Genomic DNA, 23,957 nt, shown 5'->3' on the forward strand with positions numbered 1-23,957 from the left:
GCTTTTTTAATCTTCTCTGTTCTTCCAGTCGTCTCTCTTCTTCTTCTCGATATCGTTTCTCCCACATTTCTTGTTGTTTTTTCTCCCAGGCCTCTCGTTCCTCTCTCATCTCTTCTCTGCTCTGCATCAGCTTTTTATCAAGGTTTTCTTTTTCCTCTGATTCTAATTTGATCTTTTTCTCCAAAGCTTCAAGTTTTTGTTCCCACTCCTGTCTTTGAATTTCTTCCTGGTTTTTCCTCTTCTCGTCTTCTTCTTCTCTCTTTTCCTGTTCTCTCTTTCTCTCTTCACGTTCTTTCTGAATCTTTTCCTCCTTCTCCTGAAGTTGTTTCTCTCTCAGTTTTCTCTCCTGTTCAATTTCTGCTCTCTGCTGTTCTCCTCTGATTTGATCTTCTTCTTTTCTTTTCTTTTCATATTCTTCTCTTTCTTCCTCATATTCTTTTTGTAGTTTTTTTAATCTTCTCTGCTCTTTCTTTCGTCTCTCTTCATCTTCTCGATATCGTTTCTCCCACATTTCTTGTTGTTTCTTCTCCCAGGCCTCTCGTTGTTTTCTCATCTCTGCTCTGCTCTGCATCAGCTCTTTATTAATTTTTTCTTTTTCTTCTAACTCTAACTTTATTTTTTCCTCCAGATCTTTATGTTTTTGTTCCCACTCCTGTCTTTGAATTTCTTCCTGTCTTTTCCTCTTCTTGTCTTCTTCTTCTCTCTTTTCCTGTTCTTTTTCTCTCTCTTCACGCTCTCTCTGAATCTTTTCCTCCTTCTCCTGAAGTTGTTTGTCTCTCTGTTTTCTCTCCTGTTCAATTTCTGTTCTCTGTTTTTCTATTCGACTTTTCATTTCTTTCATTTCTTCTTCATGTATTCTTTCAAACTCCTCCCTCTCTCTCTTCATCTCTTCTTCCTTCTCCTTCAGGATCTTCTCCACTTCCTTCTTTATTGCTGCCTCGGCCTCTTGCAGCATCTCATTGGTGAAGCAGTCTGCTCTATTTTTCTTCACCATGGAGTCAATCTTGTTTATCAGTTCACTGACTTGTGTGCGGTTTTCTTCATCATAGTTATTAAACACATGGTATCTTCCTCCACAGTCAGCAATCAGCTTCTTAAAGGAATCATCACATTTCTTCTCAATGTATTCTTCAATGGACTGGTTGTCACGCTTTAGTTTGTCTCCTCCAGTTAAAAGAATGATGATGAATTTTTCTGAATTCTTCCCAAAGACTTTCTTGATGAGTTTTAATGTCTCCTTCTCTTTTTGTGTGAATCTGCCAATCTGTAACACCAACAGGAAGACATGTGGTCCTGGAGCCAGAAGACTGATGCATTTCAACATCTCCTCATTAACCTCTTCATGGGACAAAGTGGAGTCAAACAGACCAGGAGTGTCGACCACAACGACAGGACGACCGTCTACTTCACTCTGTGCTTTCTCACAACGTTTGGTGACTGACATTTGGCTTATTTCAGCTTTAAACTCTTTCCTTCCCAGAATGGTGTTTCCTGAAGTGCTCTTTCCACAGCCAGTCTTCCCTATCAGCACAATCCTGAGACTCTCTGAGCTCTGATTCTCATCATCACCTGCAACATCAAAACAACTGGAGTTACTTTAAATGTTCACAGTTGCTACAGTTCAGTGCTGTAGACTCAAGACTGTAATACAGGACACAGAAAAAAATGATTCAATTTAAATTACTTACAAGTGATCTTGTTCTTGTTTTTCAGCCTCTCAAGTTCAGCTTGTTGCATGTTGATGTGTTTCTCTTGTTGTATGACTTTATCCATCTGAGCATGTGCAAACATATGAGTTGTATAGCAACATGGTTTATCCTTGTTGGGTCTCATCTTCTCCACAGTATCCAACATCTCAGAGATCTGCTGCTTGTCCTTGATGTTGAGAACAACATATCTTCCTCCACAGCTCTGAATGAGCTCCTGGATGTCTCTGTTCTTTCTTACAAAGTCATCAACAGCTGGAGCTGTAGGATCTGTCTCCACAGTGAACAGAATCATGGTGAAGTCATTGACTGGAGAGCTGAATGTGTTCTGGATGGTCTTTAACTCTCCCTTGTCTTCATCAGTGAGGGGATCCACAGGTAGGACCAGGATGAAGGCATGGACGCCCTCAGGATCACAGAGGGAGATACACCTGAATGATTCCTCCATCACTGCCTCCTGAGGTTTTCCATACAAGGCAGGCAGCTCCACCAGGGAAACCCAACGTCCACACACCTCTCCCTGATGTTTAACACACTCTGATGAGTTGGAGACTGAATGAAGCTCTGTCTGACCTAAAATGGCCTTGACTGCTGAAGTCTTCCCTGCTCCTCTCCTCCCACACAGAACCAGGTTTAAAACTGGTTTAATGGTTTCTTCAGTGAAGGTGAGGAAGGTTCCTTTGTTTTGATGAACAATGTTCTCAATCTTCTCTATGAACTGTCTGTGGTCATCTTCAAACATGTTGTAATGTCTTCCTCCGCAGTCTTTAATGAGCTGATTCACATTGAAACCTGTTGCATTCTCCTTGTGTGTGATGATGACCATGGAGTGTTTAAAAGCATCTTGACCAAACAAACTCAGGATGAACTTCAGTCTTTGTTTGTCCTTTTCATTAAACTGAGAAGGCTTCACTAACAGCAGCAGAGCATTTGGTCCTGGGAAGCAAAAATTCATGCACCTCATCACTTCTTCTCTCGCTGTCTGCTCAGACTGACTGAAGATGTCTGGAGTTTTTACTATAGTCAATGATTTTCCTCTCCACTCTCCACAGGTGGCCACACAATGTTTGAATTCTGTTTGTTTTTGGAAATTAAAATCTTGATCTTCAGTGATGAAGTTACTAAGTTTTGTCTTTTTGTCTTCACTTTTCCCCACCAGCACAATCCTCAGTGCAGAGACTGTAAAACAACAAGGAGAAAAAACACATTATCACAGTTCAGAGTTGGTGACAACAGGTGAGTCAAATTCAGCCACTAGAACACAGCAGGTACTTAACCATGATGACAAAACAGCCTTACAGACAAATCTGAGATCTAGATCTAGAACACAAGTTGCAGGTGGAAGTAAACAAGTCACCATCACTGTGGTGTTAAGTCACTTGAAAACACACGTATATCACTGTGATGTAATTCTTGTGCCAATAAATCTGTCCAGGAGATCCTGTTGAACCAATGACCCAAAGTCATCAATTATAGATGGACGTATATATATATATATATATAAATAGGTCTTTATACTGTATGTTCATATGTTCTTATTGACGTATGCATGTGTGGATACATAAATGCATATAATGTGACTAGTAGCTGTTCTTTTACAATATACAGAAACCTACTTGATATAAAGTCACTACCTTTGATATTTTATCAAATGTACAGGTGTGTTTGACTGTCTGTGCCTTTGCTCTACTGACTTAATTTAATATGCTGATATATCTAGAGCATCATAATATTTCAGTGACTGCAGTTGTCCAGAGGTCTGTGATGAAAATGCATTCTTTCACAATAAAATGGAATAGAATGAAAACAATAAAGTGGAGGCAGAGAAAGTTATAACAGCAGGGAGACGACAGGTACAGTAGCTCCTCTGGTGCTGCTCACTCCTTCGGTGCTGAGGAGGAACCCTGGTACCCTGATAACACATCCCCAAAAACTCAAACCCAACAAGCTTGATTCAGAGCTGGTAGGAGCAGGATTCCTGTCTGGAATATTCTGTCACTTAGGATGCAACTTTTTCAGGCATTTCCTGTGTTACCTGACTGTGCTCCTTTTTTCTCTAGATGTAGTTTCTGTTATTCTGTTTATAATCATTTAGTCAGTTTTCCAAGTTGACTGTCTATTTTAGCATCTGCCTTCCTTCAGTTCACCATCAAAGTTCTGAATATTATTAAGAAGTTTTAACTTAAAGAAAAAACTGCGATTGTTATTGTTGCTGTGGAATATTTGGGCATATGATACTTGAAATTGACTTTCAAATGCTACGTGTCCATGCCACATTCATGCCTAGCCTTGTTTATTCATATACTTACTATAAAATCATAGCCCCACCAGTAAATAATACAGCTCATAAAATCTCTGGCCATCAAAACATCTTGATGGGGTTCGAGATGGAAACGTGTAGCCTCCAACATCACAGTCTTGGAAATATGCTGTATATTTACTCCAAAAGTGAAACCACTACACCAATGAATGAGGGTATTTTTCAGTACTCTTTCTGTATAACATTGGCCTGGTTCCATGATGGTGTGGGGGCATTATGTGCAAAGCTGGTGATAAAGACACTCAAAAGGTGCAAATTAAAACCAATGAGCTGCATGGGTTTTACCTCTACCAACCAGACACTGAATGAATCATGAATCTCATCACAGTTAACAGTTAACACAGTAAACAGAACATTATCTGTAAAATATCACTGATATTCATCAGCTTCCAGACAAACTAACATGAACCTATAACTCCTGACAGAAATCTGAGAGGAAACATGTTTAAAAAGCAAATGTCCATAAATAAAATACCATCAAGTATTTAGATTCTTAAGCTGCTTATTTAACCAGTTTAATCTCTCATACATAGTAACAACTAGCCTAAAAGTGAAATATGTTATTGATTATGCGTATTATATTTTTATGTCATGAAAGTAGCAGGAGATGCATTATATTATTTAGGACTGCAAGCAAACAGAACATTTCTAACACAGCTGCTTTATGCAGTGATCAGTCAGCTGTCAGGAGGAGTGAAAGTAAACTAGGATTAAACTCTCTCTAAAACTCTCTTTGGTTCCATTCAAACAACTTCTGTCACCTTTTGTGTTTTGTGAGTACAACACTAAGAATGTCTTTGAGGAGAGTCTGTGTGAAAGTGTGCACTGTTATCCACGTGTATAATTCATCATGTGGAGACTACAAAGACACAAAAGACAGAGTTGTTGGAGATCAGAGAGGCAGTGTGATGAAGCCATGAGGAGGCTCCTGCATATGATAATAATTAGTAAGTTTAGTAAGATATTTCAGCCCTGTAAAAAAATAAATGTAAACCAAAATAATTCTTAACTTATTGTTCAAACTTAATCACAGATTATTTGTATTCATCACAGTAAAAAATGTTCCTGAACCCACCAAAACCTCTATCAGGATCCCAGTTGACCCCAGATGCTTCCCCTTGTTTCAGGCTTCCATGACCACTTGGTAAAACAGGTGTTGCTTCTTTAAATACATCACAGCTCACATGATCTCCATCGTTTTCCTCCACAATTTGGTCCATGATCCTTAACAGCTCTGAACGTTCAAGGTTCTTCTGCCAAAACAACTTGGATCTACATTTTCTGATCAAGTCTCCTAACTGTGGATGTTTCATATATTTCTCCACGAAACCTGAACTCTCCTCTCCTGGTGTTGATGTTGATATCAATACCAGTGAATGATCAAATGATTGATCACTGAGGCGTTCAAGGATTGATTGTAGCCTCTTCTTGTGTTTCTCAGTGAAGTCTTCAGGCTGTAGAACCAGCAGGAACACATGAGGTCCAGGATCAGAGAGTCTCACACAGTTTTCTACATATTCTGACAGTTTGTGTTGGGAGATGTCAGGATTCAGCAGATCTGGGGTGTTGATGACGCTTATTTTTTTCTCCTGAATCTGTCCACTGGCTTTCTGACAGCAGTCTGGTTCTTCCTCAGTGTTGAACACAGTCGTTCCCAGTATGAAGTTCCCCACTGAACTCCTCTCAGACCAGCTGTTCCCCAGCAGAACAACCCTCAGCTCAGAAACTGAAATTAAAAGGGATTTAAATGTTATTATTTTAGTAATATTTTCTATCAGGCTATTAACTATGGGATTCAGTTTCTTAAATCTTTCATTTTTGTCCTTCACCTATGAAACAATTAATTCAATTTTAATAAACACCAAAACAATTCATAACAGTTCAGTCTGACTCACTTGGAGGCGGCAGAAATCCAACACTGCTTCTGCTCTCCCTGGATGGCACATTATCTCTGACTGCAAAGATACAGAAATATATAAATTAATTCTTTATTTTATTCACATCCATTTTCTAATGGGTTCAGATATGCAGTGATTAGTTATGTCCTCTGGTCTTGGGGATATTTTCATCCAGATTATAATGTATTAAAGGTCTAGTGTGTAGTATTTAGTAACATCTAAAAGAATAGACTTGGTAAAAATTGAATAGATATTTTTATAAGTATATCTTAATTAGTGTCTAATCAGCTGAAAATAATAATTGTTGTGTTTTCGTTACCTTAGAAATAAGCCCTTTATATCTACATGGGAGCGGGTCCCCCTCCACGGTGGCTGCCATGTTGCATCACCATGTTTCTACAGTAGTGCAAAACGGACAAACCTAACACTGGCTCCAGTGAGGGCCTTACGCGTTTTAGATTCAGTTGGCGACTACCGGAAATGCACCGATTTTAAAACGAAGAGGAAGAGCGGACCAAACATTTTGTATTGTGAGAAGTTTTTGAAACCAAAATCTGATAGATGGAGGATCATACTTATTTAGAAAATCACAGGAGCGTGACTTGTCGTCGTCAAAGAAACAAAAACACGAAGAAGCTAAACGAAATTGGGACAAGCAATGGCATAAAACGAGGATAAACCCAGATAGAAATCCCTGATGAGAGAAATCTTTGCAGACTGACGCTGAAGTTTCCTGTTTACTGCTGGACAGGTAAGATTGTAATGTATATTTATTTTGCCCCGCTGGTAATGGTTCAAAATCTAGATGATGTACAATGTTTATTAGCAGTACATTAGTTTCCCTGAAAAGAAACGCTGCCATGTAACGTTAAATATTAGCACACTTTAGCCTCAGTTTGTGCCTCTCACGGAGCTGGTGGTCTGATAAGATACAACACGGAGGCAACGTCATGCTAATAACCCAAAGATTTATTCATTTTCTGTGGCAGTAAGACAACACATTGACTGATAACTTTAGCGCTGGTGATGTGCTAAAGACAGTAAGTCAGAGTAATGAGTTAGTGTGAAAGATAAACTGAGGAGAAGTCTGCTCATCACCGAGTTATACATCCTGTGAATTTATATTTATATTTTTCACAGTGCTCCATGATTTCATTGTTTGCTCCTAATTTGTCATTTAGGAGCACATGTACACATCGGGGGGCAAAGTTAGTAACGTTTTCCCCATTTCAATGTTGAAAAACATGTAATTGCTACCAGAGTTTTAATTTTACATTTATCAGTGAGAAGTAGAATTTTTCTGTTATTTATTTTGGTGTGTTTATCCAGGCCAGCCAAGGCTCCCAGCATCTTAGGACGTAACATAATGTATTACAAGGGTTTGTGACTGTGTCATAAAGCACTTATTTTCTTGATGTTGCTGTTGTTTCTCAGCTATGAGAGAGGTCCTATAGCATTGATGCATGGTATTGCCTTTATCTTCATCCTAAAGTGACTATGTAAAAGGTCAGGGGTGTTTCGCCATGTGCCATTGATGGCTGGGAGTACGTTGGTTTTCATTACAACCAAAGACAACAAAAGTTAATTTCACCGAATAGCTACTCATCTCTGGCTGAAAGTGTGTTAATCAATTAAATTATCTGATCTAGTCTGTTGTTGGGATGAAAATCTGCATGGAATAAGGTTGAACAGTTTCTGGTGAGTACATTAGATAGATAGATAGATAGATAGATGATTTATAATGGTAAGTTCATTCATTCATTTGTGTTGTTTCATTTTTCTCAGGCACTATGGATTGGCATTATTCACCATGTCTGTGACATTCACACCCGCCATATCAGAAGTATTGCAGACCAAGTCAGGAGAGGTCTAGGTAAGTGATACACATTTGTTTGCCTATGTAGCATATTAACTTACCCTGTAAGTCCTACTCTTGGTTAAATAGCACTGTTTTCACATATACAACTGTAGTTATAGTAATAGTAAATTAACTCAATGTGTAATGGTAATGTCTTCCACAGAAGCCTTTTTCCATGCAGCTGCTGCTCTACACACAGCTCCTGGAGCAGATGAGGAACAGCAGTGCCAGTGAATCATGGGTGTTGTTCCTGCCATGAGAGCATCTTCTCCAGAGCAGTAAATTGAATACCTTTGGTGTGGTTTTGATCTGACCCTTGTCAACTATTATATGTGCAGCAATTTGACTGCTGGAAGGTGATCAGATAAGTTTAATCACACTGCTTTTAGTGTTCAAACAGACTAATGATTCTTTATCAGTCAACTCTGAAGAACACAGAATAAGTTGTCAAAATGTTTGTTTGAACAGTAAAAGCTGCATGTTCGTTATCCTTTTATTGTCCAGATTGAAAAGGATGTCCAAAAATGTTTCTGTTAAATAAAATATATTTTTATTACAAATGTCATTATTCTTAGTGTTTTTTTAAATACTTTTATTTTGTGGTTCAATCTAGTGAATTACAGTTACCATAACCTGAAGTGGCAATGAAAATTAATCTATAACATGTACTACAGTGCCCTGTTCTGAGGATCAGTGGTATTCCAACTTCACTAAATATAAATAATGACAATATAAATTAATGGTGGAAGTGGTAATGATAATATACTGCATATACTGCAGGGAAATACTGTCATTGTATAAGTATATAATAATATGTTTATCATTGCAATTATCACAGCACATCTGAGGAATATCTTTCATTTGGTAAACTTGCACATTTAAGTTGAACAAATGTGAATATATAAACAAAAAGTTTAATAATTATCCAGAAAATATATAAATATAGAAAACGTATAGAACAAGTATAAAATAAACAAAATATCAGAAATCTAACATATAAATTTGAGATGATTTGATGCCTTGATGATGAACAGGCAGGTGTGCAAGTACCTGAGATACTGTGTGGACGTTCCAGAGGACCTGGAGGGAAACTCAGAGGCCAGGTGTGAAACCAGTGTGATGCCTTTGGAGGACCAGGGAACTTGTCCCTGATCCTCCAAACACAGCAACTGGGGATGACAAGTCGGTTTTCCTGGCCTAAAGAGCCATGCTGTCAATAGATGAAATATCTATAGGCAGCATAACGGTACTCCCGGTTGTCATCCCCAGGCTTCCTGGTTTGGCCAAATACCATAATGTCCTCCCAGTACCACCTGTGAATGCATAAAAACCATGTTCAAGACAGTACTGGGAGAAGTGCGGTATTATTATTAAACAATCTGCAAGGTCCTGGCCACAGCATTTCCTCTCCCGGTCCGTAGGCATGTCTGTACAGTTACTACAAATACACCATGGTACCCCTGGCACTCCAGCAAACGGTGGGACACTATGCCTTCACTGATGCATCATCAAGGCATCAAAAATGAACCCTGGCTGCCTCTGAAGCAGTTCACTGGTGGGCTGCCTGTGCTCCTCCAAGGTCATCTCTTCAAGAAGTTTCTGAAAAAATAACATACAGGAAAAACACAGATAAGGCTTTATAGGTTATAAGTTTCATGATATGTTGGAAATATGGTAATGGTAGTGCAGAATATGGATTGTAGGCTGTCCAGTGTTCCCAAACATGTCTACAACAATAACATGATTTTTAAAAAAAGTCAAAATATTGCTGCATGATACTGTTCCTATATAGTATTTATATCATCATTCAGTAGTGTTGCTGATGTTTTCAGTAGCCTCTTTTATACAGAGAACCCGCATTATAGCCGTAAAGAGGATCCAAGGGGAGGACATTTATCTTCGTTTGATAATGTTAAAAGTAAAGTTAGAATTTTCTGTCGGCTTCCCGACTCATTTTAAAAAGACGAGAGAAATAGAGAGAGAGCAGCTGTGGTCGAGTGAGCTAGAAGGTGAATGAAGAGAGGGAGAGCTAGTAACGTTAGTGAGGAAGCTGGTGAACCAGATCGATAAACGTTATTTTCTGATTGTTTCACAGCGGTGCTTCTTAAGCACAAACACACCCACACACCTCCTCAACCCTGCATGTACACTGCGCCGCCTGATTTGGTCTGAATACGGGCTAAACAGAACAGTGAGGCTGATCACAGGTGCAGTATTCCCGCCTTGAACGGGCTGTGTAAAAGGGGCTACTGACTCACATTACACTGATAATACATTAAACTATACAGACTACAGTAATGTAAAGCATAGAGCTGCTATGTAAATACAACTTTGTGTTGTATTGGCATTTTTAATATCGTGCAGAACGGGTAGGAATATGATAAAATAATTGTATAAATAACGTCACAAACCTCAGTCGCTTCGGTCCCTTCGGAGGGTTTCCAGCCTCTTCCCCTGCTTCCGCGGTGCCTGTGTTTGCTCTCCTCCCTCGCCTGGCCCTGCCTGCAGCAGAACCGCTAACTCGCCCTCTTTCTCGCCCTATTCCTCCTCCTCTAACCTCCAGTACTTGACTCTGCAAACGGATAATAAAATATGTAACATTATCCTGCCAACACTATATCGCTATCAATATTGCCTAACGTTAGAATAAAATAATGTAAGTTTTGTTTAGCATGACATTGCTAATGTTAGCTTGTATTACCAAAACAATAAAACACTCATAATTGCTATCTTACTTGTGAGCTATAACCTATAGTATTATAGACTAAATAATTAAATACATCTTCACCTCATCGCTTGACTTGTTAGAAATGCTCGAAGTTGTCGTGGACGATGACATCTTCAGCATATAGCTTCTTGTCCTTGAAGGGCACCGTAGCTTCTGGAATCTCTCCAAAGTCTTAGGGAGGGGAGGGGTGAGTGGTGGAGTGCTTCAATGTAGAACCTCACCATTAGAGGCCGCTAAATACCACACATATTACACACTGGACCTTTAAATGCTTCTTCTATATTAACAGACCAGAAAAAACAATACTGTGCTATATAATTAATTGCGGGACCTGTGACAAGCATCATCTAGTCACCTTCAGATTTATTAGAAAAAAGATTAATCTGTACAGCTTCAATCTAATGGTGGATTTATGGTTCTCTAAAGATACACGTAAAAGTCTCCATGAACCTACACAGAGAAGGGTATTATGGGTAACCGTAGGTCGCAGAGAAGCCAATGTGCACATCTTCCAAACCTCAACAGCAATAAATCCGGCATTAATTAAACACTTATGATTAAACAGACAGCAGATGAAGGGCTAGATAATCTACGGCTTTGCAAACAGTTTTGGACACAAACACTGTTTAGTTACTGTATCAAACTAATGTACGAGAGTTTCCAGAACAGATATTGTAAGAGTGACTGGTTGTTCACTGTATTGCTTGATTTACATAGATTTAACCAATTTCCAACTGTAAAATTCTCCAACTAGAAATCAATGAAAAAAAATGTAACTGAAAAGTGATGTGACATTAAATGAACACCAATACCACTGTCGAATATAACTGGTGAGTCAACCCAGTCTCATGGCAATTTGTGAAATAGTCACAAAATCTAATCTATCTGTACATGGACACAATTTATCCACTTTTTTCATGACAGTCAGCACAACTTTCAAACTAATGTATTTGAATTGTAAGTAGGTTTCATGCCACATGTTTTTTTATCCTTGTTTTTATTTCTTTATTCTAATATTACCAAGACGTTACCGTAGATGACGCGCTGCATTTGAGTATTTTCCTTACTGTCGATTTTAACATCTTTAACATTTCTCAACACACAACACAAAGGTCTCTTTGATAACTAAACAATATGAAAGGTTATGGCCATCTGTTTTAATTATTTCACCTTCGATTCTGAGGAATCAAGTTTTTTTTTGTTAGTTTTGGACGGTTGCAGAAGCGGCTACATTAGCCTACCCATGATCCTCAGCGACCATTACTATGGTGGAGATGCCAGCTAAAGTCATGACATAACCTATATGAAGTGAATGTATATGATATTTAGTTTGTCGCTTATTATGGAGATTCTTGCAGGTTTTCTATCGTTGCTATGATGGTTGCTATGGACGCTGTTATCACTGAAACCACGTACTTGCGTGTTTTTTGAATCATTGTCTTTGCATTGTGTAGTTATCAGAGCTGTTATGTTATTTGTGTTATTTTATGTAACTGATGGTATTTCAATCAAAAATGTAGATTTTAGAAGCTTTGAGACTGACCGACCAAGTTTTCCTCACTGTCACTATGTACATATATATATATATATATATATATATATCAATAATATATGTTGTGGGCGGATGTGGTGATTCAACTACTGTTGTCTGCCATCAGTGGGCTTCATTCCATTTAAAATTGCTGCTTTCCGTTGCAACATGAATCCAAATGCCACTATCTGTGTTAAGAAAAGGTGTTTCATAGCCTGTGATTGTAAAATGTGAACTCATTTAATTTTATATTTCCAAGAATTTGTGGCTGAGTATATTTTTAAATATAAAATCATCTTTCTTAAAAAATAGTCTTCCTCAACTGTCTGTGTGTTTGTGTGCATGTGAGTGTGTATGTGTCTCTGTGTAAATGGGATGAAGATGGTGTTATATATATATGTGTATATATATGTGTGTGTGTGTGTGTGTGTATATATATATATATATATATATATATATATATATATATATATATATATATATATACACACACACACACATATATATATATATATACATATATATATACATATATATATATATATATATATATATACATATATATATATATATATATAAAATATGTATTTATTTTTTTATTTTAATTTCATTTCAGTTATTTTTCTTTCTTTCTTTCCTCCATATCGTTCAGCCACACTCTTGACCCTCGGTGGTTTCTTTCTGGACTGAAACTAAATGAACCTGAAGTGCGTTAACAAGATTCAGAATGAACAGCATGTTCAGTCTTCATTCAGTGGTCTTCTTGTATGAAGAGTATCAAGTAAGCAATGTTAACATGTAATGTTTACTTTTCACAAATATGTCTCAATACTCTAAAAAAAAATAAATTATGCTTTTCATCATCACATTTTGTAAGTTTATTTTTAAGTCAGATAAACTAAGGTATATTAAGTGCATTGTATTTACTTTGGAACAGTATATTAAGCTCAAGTGACTTATCCTTATTGAATTCTTGTCAACTTTATTGAAGTTGACTGCACTAAAATACATTAAGTGTAGTGCATTAGAAATTTCAAGCAATGCCCACTTGTTTTTGCAGAATATATTAAGTTAATGTGACTCATAGTTTTAGAGTTGTAACAGCTTGATTGAATTTGATTATAATGAGATAAATTAAGTACAGCTTAAACACATAATTATTTCACATAACTAGACACAGTTAAGTTTGTTTACTTACTTTTCCCAAGGTAATCAGTTTCCTAGTTTTTTTAAGTAAACTTAACTTGTTAGAATTTACAGTGTGTTACATACTTTAATTATTTATTAATTATTTATGATTAATTGTTGTTTTTGTCACCTTCATATATTTCATACACTTCATTTCTTTGTCCACAGCACAGTCCATAATTCCTTTGTACAGTCAATATTTCATTTCAACATTTATATCCCATTTTTATATCCCATTTCAAAACTATTATTATTCTATTCTTAGGTGAGTACGACTTGTGTTAAGGGCTTGGTACCCAATCTTGGAGTGTGGGGAGGATGATGATATCTGCCCTCTGATCTGTCGTCCTAGCTCCCCCTTGCCATAGCATGTTCATTGTACCTCATCAATCTCTAGTTGTGATAGTAGTTGCCATATACCTGAGGCACTGGAGACTGCCAAGCAAACGCTCACAGCTCTGGCTACCCGCCTGAAGAGATACACAGGAGAAGCAGAAGCCAGGAGAATAAATAGGATGTTCTCTACCGAACAATCCAAAGTGTACTCTCAGTGGTAAGGTAATAACATGAGAACAGATCCTCCCAGGGCTGAGACTGAACAATACTGGGAGATTGAGAAGTGGGCATCACATAACACCAATGCTCAGTGGCTAGTGGACCACAGCAATCTCCCAGAACAAGATCCAGTAACCATTACAATGGCAGACATCCAAGAACGAGTGTCAGGTATGAAGAGCTGGACAGTACCGGACCTGGACATGATCCACACCTACTGGCTAAAGAAACTAACTGAACTCCATGAACGCCTGGCAACACAAATGAACCAACTGCTGATGGATGGGACCCACCCAGAATGGGACGAACAGTCCAGATCATGATGGACCCCCAGAAGGGCACAATCCCATCCAACTACCGGCCAATAACCCGCCTGTACAACATGGAAGCTCCTGTCAGGTATCATAGCGGCTAAGATGAATAGGCACATGGCCCAATACATGAGCAGGGCCCAGAAAGGAACTGGTAGTAATACCAGGGGTGCTAAACACCAGCTACTGGTCGATAGAGCAGTCACCCAAGACTGCAAGACCAGGCAGACCAACCTGTGCACCGCCTGGATTGACTACAAGAAAGCCTATGACTCAATGCCACACACATGGATACTGGAATGCTTGGAAATGTACAACATTAACAGGACACTAAGAGCCTTCGTCAAGATGTGGAAAATGACAATTGCACAAGTTACCATCAAGTGTGGCATATACCAAGGTGATGCACTATCTATACTATCCCTGCTGCTGTTCTGTATAGCCCTGAACCCCCTCAGCCAGATCATCTGAAAGAGTGGCTACGGGTACTGGTTCCGAAGTGGAACAACTATCAGTCACCTCCTGTACATGGATGACATGAAGCTGTATGCCAGGAATGAGCGAGACATCGACTCACTGATCCACATCACCAGGATCTACAGCAACGACATTGGAATGTCATTCAGACTAGATAAGTGTGGTCGGATGGTATCGAAGAGAGGGAAGATGATCAGAATGGACAGGTTGAACTACCAGAGGGCAGCATTGCAGATGTTCAGGACAGCTACAAATACCTTGGGATCCCACAAGCAAATGGGAACCTTGAGGAGGTCACAAGGAAGGCAGCCACAGCCAAATACCTACACAGAGTAAGGCAGGTCCTGAAAAGTTGGCTGAATGGGAAGAACAGGATACGAGCCATCAACACGTACGCCCTGCCAGTCATCAGATACCCCGCTGGTATAATAAGCTGGCCAAAGGAGGAGGGAGAGGCCACTGACATCAAGACAAGAAAGCTCCTCACAATGCATGGAGGCTTTCATCCGAAGTCCAGCACCCTGAGACTGTACACTAAGCGGAACAAGGTAGGCCGAGGACTGGTGCGTGTCAGAGCCACTGTCCAGGATGAAACAACCAACATCCAGGAATACCTCAGGCAGCAGAAACCCGATGATGCAGACGAGGAGGAGGATCCATCATGGAGGGACAACCCCTACACGGCTTGTACCACCGACAGATAGAAGTGGCTGATATCAAGAAATCCTACCAGTGGCTGGAAAAGGCTGGACTGAAGGACAGCACTGAAGCACTAATCATGGCAGCACAAGAACAGGCACTCAGTACAAGATCAATAGAGGCGGGGATCTACCACACCAGACAGGACCCCAGGTGCAGGCTGTGCAAAGATGCTCCTGAGACAGTTCAGTGCATAATAGCAGGGTGTAAGATGCAGGCAGGAACAGCATACATGGACCAAGTGGCTGGCATAGTGTACAGGAACATCTGCACTGAGTATTCGCAGGAAGTCCCAAGGTCACAATGGAAGAAACCTCCTAAGATGGTTGAGAATGACCAAGCCAAGATCCTGTGGGACTTCCAAATCCAGACTGACAAACTGGTGATGGCTAACCAACCAGACACTGTGTTGATTGACAAACAACAGAAGAAGGCAGTAGTGATAGACGTAGCAATCCCAAGTGACAGCAACATCAAGGAGAAGGAACACGAGAAGATCGAAAAATACCAAGGGCTGAAAGGCAACAGTGGTGCCAGTGGTAAATGGAGCACTGGGGGCTGTGACCCACAAACTGGGAGAGTGGCTCCAGCAGATTCCAGGTACAACATCTGAGGTCTCTGTCCAGAAAAGTGCAGTCCTAGGAACAGCTAAGATACTGCGCGAACCCTCAAACTCCCAGGCCTCTGGTAGAGGACCCGAGCTTGAGGAGGACACACCACCACCCCCCATGGGAGGGGGGTGAGAAGGAGATTTTTTTTTAACATATACATATACATATATATATACATATACACACACACACACACACACATATATATATATATATATATGTATACACTGCATTGCCTCAAGAAATCAGCCAATCACAAAGCTTCAAATTGTGTTTACTGCACAGTTTATGGCTGATTGAGTTTATTATACAAACACACATTATTTTCTTTACATTTCAATATATATTTCAATATTTTGTTCCTGATTGTAACAACCAATCTGCAGTACTATATAATGTTATACTGAATACAGGTTATGTTATGGCTTTAGCTGGCATCTTCAACATAGTAACATTTGCTGAGGATCATGGGTAGGCTAATGTAGCCGCTTCTGCTATTGTCCTAAACTGACAAAAAAAACTTGAATGCTCAGAATCGAAGGTGAAATAATTAAAACAGATGGCCATAACCTTTCCTATTGTTGAGTTATCAAGGAGACCTTCGTGTTTTGTGTTGAGAAATGTTAAAGATATTAAAATTGACAGTGAGGAAAATATTCAAACGCAGCACATCCTCTCCGGTAACCTCTCAGACAATATTAGAATAAAGAAATAAAAACAAGGATAAAATATTGTGTTTAAATGTTGAGTGATGTAGCGATTATAGTTCAAAATGAATAACAAACGAGAAAAAACAATACAGCCTCTGTGTCTGCTGAGTTACAGCTGACAAAAAAAAAAAAAAAAGCTGCACAAAACCTGCTTCCAATTGAAATATGTTAGAAAAAAGTGGAAAAATCGTGTCCATGTCCACAGATAGATAGATTAAATTTTGTGACTATTTCAGAGATTGCCATAAGACTGGGTTGGTTGAGTAACACCACAGTCCCAGATAGTCTCTGTTCTCACAAATGTTGAGAATATTTGTCTGAACTGCTGTCAGCCTCTAAACCAACTATCTGCTTTCCAAAGACATCTGGCCTTTTCTTAGGTCCTTAAATGCTCAATGTTGTTAATTCCCTTACGACTGGTATTGTCCCCAAAATCTTTAAGATGGCTGTGGTTAAACTTCTACTTAAGAAGCCTCACCTCAATCCAGGGTCTCTTAATAACTATCGACCAGCCTCCAATCTTCTATTCTTTTCTAAAGTACTAGAGAGAGTTGTGTCTCAACAACTTTCAGACCACAAATCAAACTATTATCTTTTTGAACCTTTTCAATCGACTTTCAGGGCCTGTCACTTAAACTGCTCTAACCAGCCCAGATAGCATATGGAAGTGGGCCACTTCAGGCAATGATGCGGCACTGCTGGCCTTCTTCTGCCCAGACAAAATGGATGTGAGCCTGAAGTGGCCCACATGTAAAATAGCAAATATGGCCGAAATATCCCAAATCAAATGTGGGCCTTCTTTGGTAAAGATGTGGTGCTCTCAGGTATGTGTGTTCTAGATGTGGGCCAGTTCTGGTTTATTTGATTTGTTCTTGGTTGACATACAGCTTGCTTGTAGCCCAGATCTGGGAGACAGGAGCTGACCCCCCATCGTTCCATGCGGTACGTGGGCCAGATGTGGGATGTGAGCTGGATCTGGGCCACAGCAATTTTGCTATCTGGGAGAGGAGTAAATGATCTTCCACTTGCTGTGGATTCAGATTTGACCTCTGTGCTCCTATTACGGGATTTAGGGTTGATGAAAACACTCAAATTACTAAATTAAAAACCTGCTTGGCTGCTGTGAAAAACTAAATGTCACTAAATTTTGGATTTTAAATCCTGATAAAAGTGAGATGCTAGTCGTTGGCCCTCCTAGACAAAGACACCAGTTTGATCACGTGACAGTGACTCAACAACTGTGTAATTTCACAAAGTTCAGCAGCCAAGAATCTTGGTGTTACGTTTGATCCCAGCATCTCTTCTGATGAGCACATCAATGAAATCACCAAGACTGCCTTTTTCAATCTATGTAACAATAGCTGATGCATAAACTCCAATACATACATTTGTTTCATCCAGACTTGATAACTGTAATGTTCTGTTTTCAGTCCTGCCATGTGCAGGTCTGCCACTAAATGTCTTCAGGTGGTTCAAAATACTGCAGCAAGAAAATATCCACATTACACCAATGCTAGCCTTCCTTCATTGGCTTCGTATCCATGTAAGATCAGACTTTAAGGTGCTTCTGATGACTTATAAAATCCTAAATGGGCCCCATCATACCTGTCTGACGTCCTTAAACCTTATATTCTATCTCAAGCTCTCTACACTCAAAATACAGGGCTCCTGTGTGTTCCCAAAGTTAAAAAGAAGTCAGCAGGGCCTTTTCCTATCAGGCCTCCTTTCTCTGGAATAATCTCCCTGCTGACATCAAACAGTCTGACTCTGTTGAGTCCTTTAAATCCAACTTAAAGTTGAAGTTGTAACAAGGTTTTGAGAAGTCTTTTTTTAATGGAGTTTCATGCTTTGTTTGGTTTTCAACACTTCCCATAGCCACAGGAACATGATTTCAGTAGAGGTTGTGGTGGTTCTAACTCCCTCCCACCACTTGGTTCTTCACAGAGGTGAAGATTTTAGCCTCCAAGATACACCTGGAGTTGTTTTCCAACCAGTCCAACCCCTCCAAAGAAACCTCTGTCTTAAATAGTGGCATCGTTAGTGCCAATCATCCGAATTTTCAGCCCTGAATACCTTTGGTCCCCAAAAACTGGTATTTTTATGTAACAGAGCAGATATTTACTTCACAAATGTCACAAGCAGGAGGAGAAATATTGTGTTGTACTTGACAACATGCAGACAGGCCATAGATGTACTGAGGATGCAGGCAGACAGTAAAGTTCCTTTTACAGTGAGTGGAGGGGCCACTGCTGCCTCCAGTGTTTCAGGCTTTTTTCTACATTTCAGCACAGAGATTGGCCTTTAATAAGACTGCGTCATAATCTGCATATCTTTAGTCAGCTAATGTGATTCAGGAGGGTCTGTGGTCAGATTAATGTCCGAATATTATCTAATGTTGTTCACATGTCACTGAATGTAATCTGGGATTTTGCAGAAACATCAGTTTTTTATTTTAAGTATAGCTAAAAGACCAAACTTTATAGTTTTCAGTTTTGCTGCTTAAATGCAGCGTCTCACAATATTTGCTGAACTAGCATTTCTGCACTTCTGGAAGCGTTTACATTTGCTGAATGCTGTGTCTGTAATAAAGTTAGAGACAAAGTTTGAGTTTCCAGGTTCAGGCTGTGTTGTTGCGTAAACCTTTAGACTTAGGTCGGGTTCCAGTTTGGTTATTTATTAAGGTTTATTAATAAGGTTAATCATTAAGAAATGTCTCTCTTACTCTCTCTGACTGTGACAATCACCTCAGTCCATGAGTGTCATGTGTTGCGACAGATATACAATGATCAGAAGGAGAGAGACAACATCATAGTTGATGTGTTGTTGTGTTAGATTGAACTAAGTGTCAGTAATGAATGTAATAAAGTAAAAATACAGCTTCAGGTCTTAAGTAGGTTTGGCTTGAGTCTTAAATTTGGCAAGTCAGGTTCAATCAGATTAGGTCTTAAAATCCTTATTTACTCTTCACCACTTCATCAGTCTTGAGAGAGCTATTTGATCTCAAACAAACTGTTTATTTGCATCTGAGAAGCATTAGAGGTGGATTGAAATCTGATTGCACGTTCTAGCCAAATGCTGAAAAGGTGTAAATGCATCTGTCTCTTTAAGGCATGTACATAAGCTTTACTCCTCCCAACTGTCACAACAGCAGATCAGAGATCTGTCTGAATGTCATCTTACAGGGTGTCTCCTGTGAGAGAAAAGCAGCTTCAGAGATTTCAATGATTATAGAAGATAATATGGTTTTACAAAAAGCTTAATGAGTTGTTGTAGCATTTATCTGGTTCCTGATCAGTCCAAACACTATTTAATTCTGGAAATTACTTTTGAGGAGGTGGAGTTGTCTTATATTCAAGGACGAGACAATTACGTGTTCACAAGATCAGAAAGAGAGTAGAGAGAGTAGCGCTGTAACACCAGCTCCTACAGAAAGTGTTGCATTATGGGTTGTTTGTTTCCTTAATGTTGCTAGGCTAGTGAGTTTCTTCTAGTCTGTTAGAGTCAGTCACCTCTTAAAGCGTTTGGTTAGCTCAGTTCAACCTGAGGGAGTTTCTGAAGGCTGGTTTAATGAGTTTTTTCTGCCACAGAGGAAATAAATTCATGATCAGTGATAACAAGTCAAAAGTCCAATGTCCAATGTCCAATGTCTTTAAAATGACAATTACAATTTACAATTTCATTTTGCAGATGCTTTTATCCAAAGCGACGTACGTCTGAGAGTTGATGCAACACAAGCAAGCTAGTCAAGAGAGAACAATGCGAATAAGTGCCATAAAGCTAAGTTTGAGTCCAATAGGATGTAGGTGCCAAGAGGTAGTGTGCAGAGGCAATGCATGGAGTGCATAGAAACCCTGAATACAGGAGTTCAGGTAAGCAGGAGCTATTTTAGTTGCTGTTTTGGAAACAAGTGTCAGGGTTTTGAATTTAATGCAGGCAGCAACTGGGAGCCAGTGGAGGGATATGAACAGCAGGGTGACATGTGCTGTTTTGGGCTGGTTGAAGACCCAATGTGCCGCCGCGTTGGTGGATATATATATATGTATAAGATTCTCATTTGAATAGATCCACATGCTCAGAAGTATCAAAACACACACACATCAGGAGCAATTTAGGGTTCAGCATCTTGCCAAAGGACAACAGGAGTGGAAGAGCTGGGAATTGAACCGCCAATCTTCCGGTTAGTGGACGACCTGAGCCACAGCCATCCCCATTTTTTATATAGAATTGAGTTAGTACTGTGTACTGTTTGCAAACTACACAAAGTATTTAATAAAGGTTTTGTGCTAGTAATGCAGCCAAGCCTTCTCAGAACTACATTTTTCTTGTACTAACAGGTTCACATGAATACACTTTCATTTAGTTTCATGGGATGAGATTAGAGGCAGAAACTTCAAACCCACGCTTGAGAATTATGCACTGTATTCGTTCAAGAAAATGTTGACTCATCAACATTCTCATTCAGGGTAATTTCACTCACAGTTAGGGTAATCAAAGTCAGGGCTTCTGCTCCTGCGCTTCTGGAATTTTCCATCATCTTTCTCTGTAGAAATACAGAAAAACACAGTTATAATCAAACCTCAGAGACATAAATGTTTAAAATCCTTTTAGATTCACAAATTGTATACAATATTTAACACACATGATCATAACAAAGACAATTTAATTTGGTTTATAGAATACTGACGGCATTTCGTATCTCAAAATATGATTGTGGAGAAAAACAACATGGCAGCAAAATCACACAACACGTCAGATTGTAAGAACTAAGAAGATGCTGATATTCTATGGCTAAGATACTATTATTATGTGCCAACTAATTAGTTTAATATAATTCACATATCATATCATAATACTTAAAGGCATAATGCATATAAGCCACAATTTTAGAAAGCAACATATAAGTTTTAGATAAGGTGTACTAGACGCTGGTTTATAAAAGTTTTTAACAGTTAACATTCTTTCATCTCTTCCCTCCAAAAATCCTGAAAATGAATGAATATTTGATAGTTATGACCAGGACTGAAGTTGGTTTAAAAAAACTAACTCAGTGAAAGTGGAAAAAAAATATTAATCTAAAATATTTTTATGGTAGGTTTTGATTGTGTTTATAGTTAGTTTGTGAAGCATCAGTGTTAGAGCAGCATGTTACTGTTGTAGCTGCTGGAGGTGGAGCTAGTTTACACTACTTTATATACAGTTAGCTAGTTTAGTCCAGTGGTTCCCAACCTAGGGGTCGGGCCCCTCCAAAGGGTCAGCAGATAAATCTGAGGGGTGGTGAGATGATTAATGGGAGAGGAAAGAAGAAAAAACAAAGTTCTGATACACAAATCTGTTTTCAGTTTTTGGACTTTTTCTCTAATCTTTGATTTTTGCTGAAATATTGGATCATTTGAACATTTATTGAAATGAAAGCATGTGAGAAGTTTAGAGGGAAAATCACTATTTGGTGGAGCTGTTAACAACTCATAGACATGTGAAATGTGACCCCGACTACACACTGCTTTTTGTAAGACGTCAAAAGCCAAAAAGGTTGGAAACACTGGTTTCATCTTTAACAATGTGTTGTATTTTAAAAGCTTGTTATATTATCCATTGTGTCAAATCTTCATCTGAAAAGTAACTAAAGCTGTCAAATAAATGTAGTGGAGTAGAAAGTACAATATTTCCCTCTGAAATGTAGTGGAGTGGAAGTATAAAGTAAAGTACAAGTACCTCAAAGCTGTACTTCAGTACAGTACTTGAGTAAATGTACTAAGTTACTTTCAATCACTGGGACTAATAAAGTCTGACTGAACTCACCAGATCCTTCAGTCGCCATAATCTACTCTGCTGGAAACATCAGAGACTGATTCAGCTGGAGGGGAGAGAAGAAGAAATAAAGCTCATTTAAGTGTTGAGGTGACATGAAGACGTGTGTCTGAGGACAAACATGTGGATACTTACTGGTGTCAGAGTTTGTGCTCTGTGTTCTCTTTGAGGAGTTCTGCTGAAGAAACGTAACAACATCACAATCATCTTGAGACGAGAATAAAAACATCAAGATACAGTTTGGGAAAGATGAGGTCATAATTAAACAAACCAGTGATTAAAACTGTGATGTTTGACAGTTTGAAGGATTTTATTTTCTTGCTCTTTAAAATCTAAAAACATGAAAAACACGAGAATGAAATCAAAATATATTAATATGTATTGAATATTCAAATAACATAAAGAGCAAAAAATATTTTTTCACTCTTTAGCCAGAAAATATTTTACTGTGTATGTAATTTATTTAATTAATTTATTGTACAGTGTTAAACATAAATGTTACCATTTGTACTGAGTAGCTTATAGCTCATCTGATATTTTAATATATGTCTTTCTGTCTTTGTGAGGACTTTCTGTTGGTTCTCAATACTTCAAAGAACAAAGACCAAAAGATTCAAATGGTTAAAACTCAGTTTGGGTTTAGTTTTAATAAATTATGTCAATGAGTGTCCTGACAAGTGTAGAAAGACCTGTGTGTGTGTGTGTGTGTTCCTAAAATAAAGGGTTTAATATAAAACTAATTCTGATGAAGCTGAACTCGGGAAAGACTTCCGTTTCCTTTTAAAAGTGATCAATCTAATGTCCGTAAATGTAACTCTAATGAGAGTTTTAACCTCCTGATTCTGTTTTAGACTCTGAAAATGGCGGAATTACCGCTGACATGATAATGAATATCGATCTGAAATAAAAACTAATGAAACCTTCAACTTTGTTGCACAGAAACGACTTGAGATGATTTTTCATATTGAACACTGACTAAAACGATTCTTGACTTTGCAATTCAAGTAAAAACAGAAAATCTTCCGGAGTTTCCGAGCTCGTCTGTCCGTCAGTTTAAAGTTGGTGAACAGAAAACTTTGCAGCTCAGTTAGTGATTAACTGTGATAAATTAATACAACAGTAAAATGATCTGAACAGAAACTCACCTGATGATGTTTAATTATCTGTCATTGTCATTATCATTGATGTCAGTTTGTGTCTTTTCTGCTTTTATTTCCTCGGTGAAATTCTTGCTGCGACGTCAGTCAGGTAACGAAAGTGGATTCCACCGGGCGCGTGCGCGCCGCGTTCCGCCCTATTCCACCGGGAGCGTGTCAGAAGCGGAGCGTCTTCACTCCGGGGAAGCCTTCCGCCGTTTAAAGTCAGTTGCACTCCTACTACAGTAATTACAGCAGCCTAGTCAAAGCTAAAAAAGTGCCTTAAGGCTACCGTAATTACTGCAGTAGCAGGGCAACTAAACTACTCAATTTTGTTAACTTGATCAGCTTTCGTTGATTTGGTCATTTTCCTTGATTTTTGTGCTTCTTCTATGGTTAATTAGGCTACGTAGTTAAATGG

At 38.8% G+C, this 23,957-nt stretch overlaps 1 protein-coding gene across 1 annotated transcript; it reads right to left on the reverse strand.

Annotated features, from left to right (window-relative positions):
* Positions 1–433: 433 nt before the first annotated feature.
* LOC121903374 (GTPase IMAP family member 8-like) lies at positions 434–23,816 on the reverse strand (the record flags this gene model as incomplete). Its single annotated transcript, XM_042420322.1, has 8 exons — positions 23,546–23,816; positions 22,536–22,578; positions 22,392–22,446; positions 21,070–21,132; positions 5,922–5,981; positions 5,102–5,752; positions 1,689–2,885; positions 434–1,569 (listed from the first exon to the last, which is right to left on the reverse strand). Coding segments are annotated over exons 3-8 (3,126 nt in total), but the record flags the coding sequence as incomplete, so codon positions are not given.
* Positions 23,817–23,957: the final 141 nt, after the last annotated feature.

The sequence above is a fragment of the Thunnus maccoyii genome, chromosome 9 (genome assembly GCF_910596095.1).
Source record: "Thunnus maccoyii chromosome 9, fThuMac1.1, whole genome shotgun sequence".
In the NCBI taxonomy this organism is placed as follows: Eukaryota; Metazoa; Chordata; class Actinopteri; order Scombriformes; family Scombridae; genus Thunnus; species Thunnus maccoyii.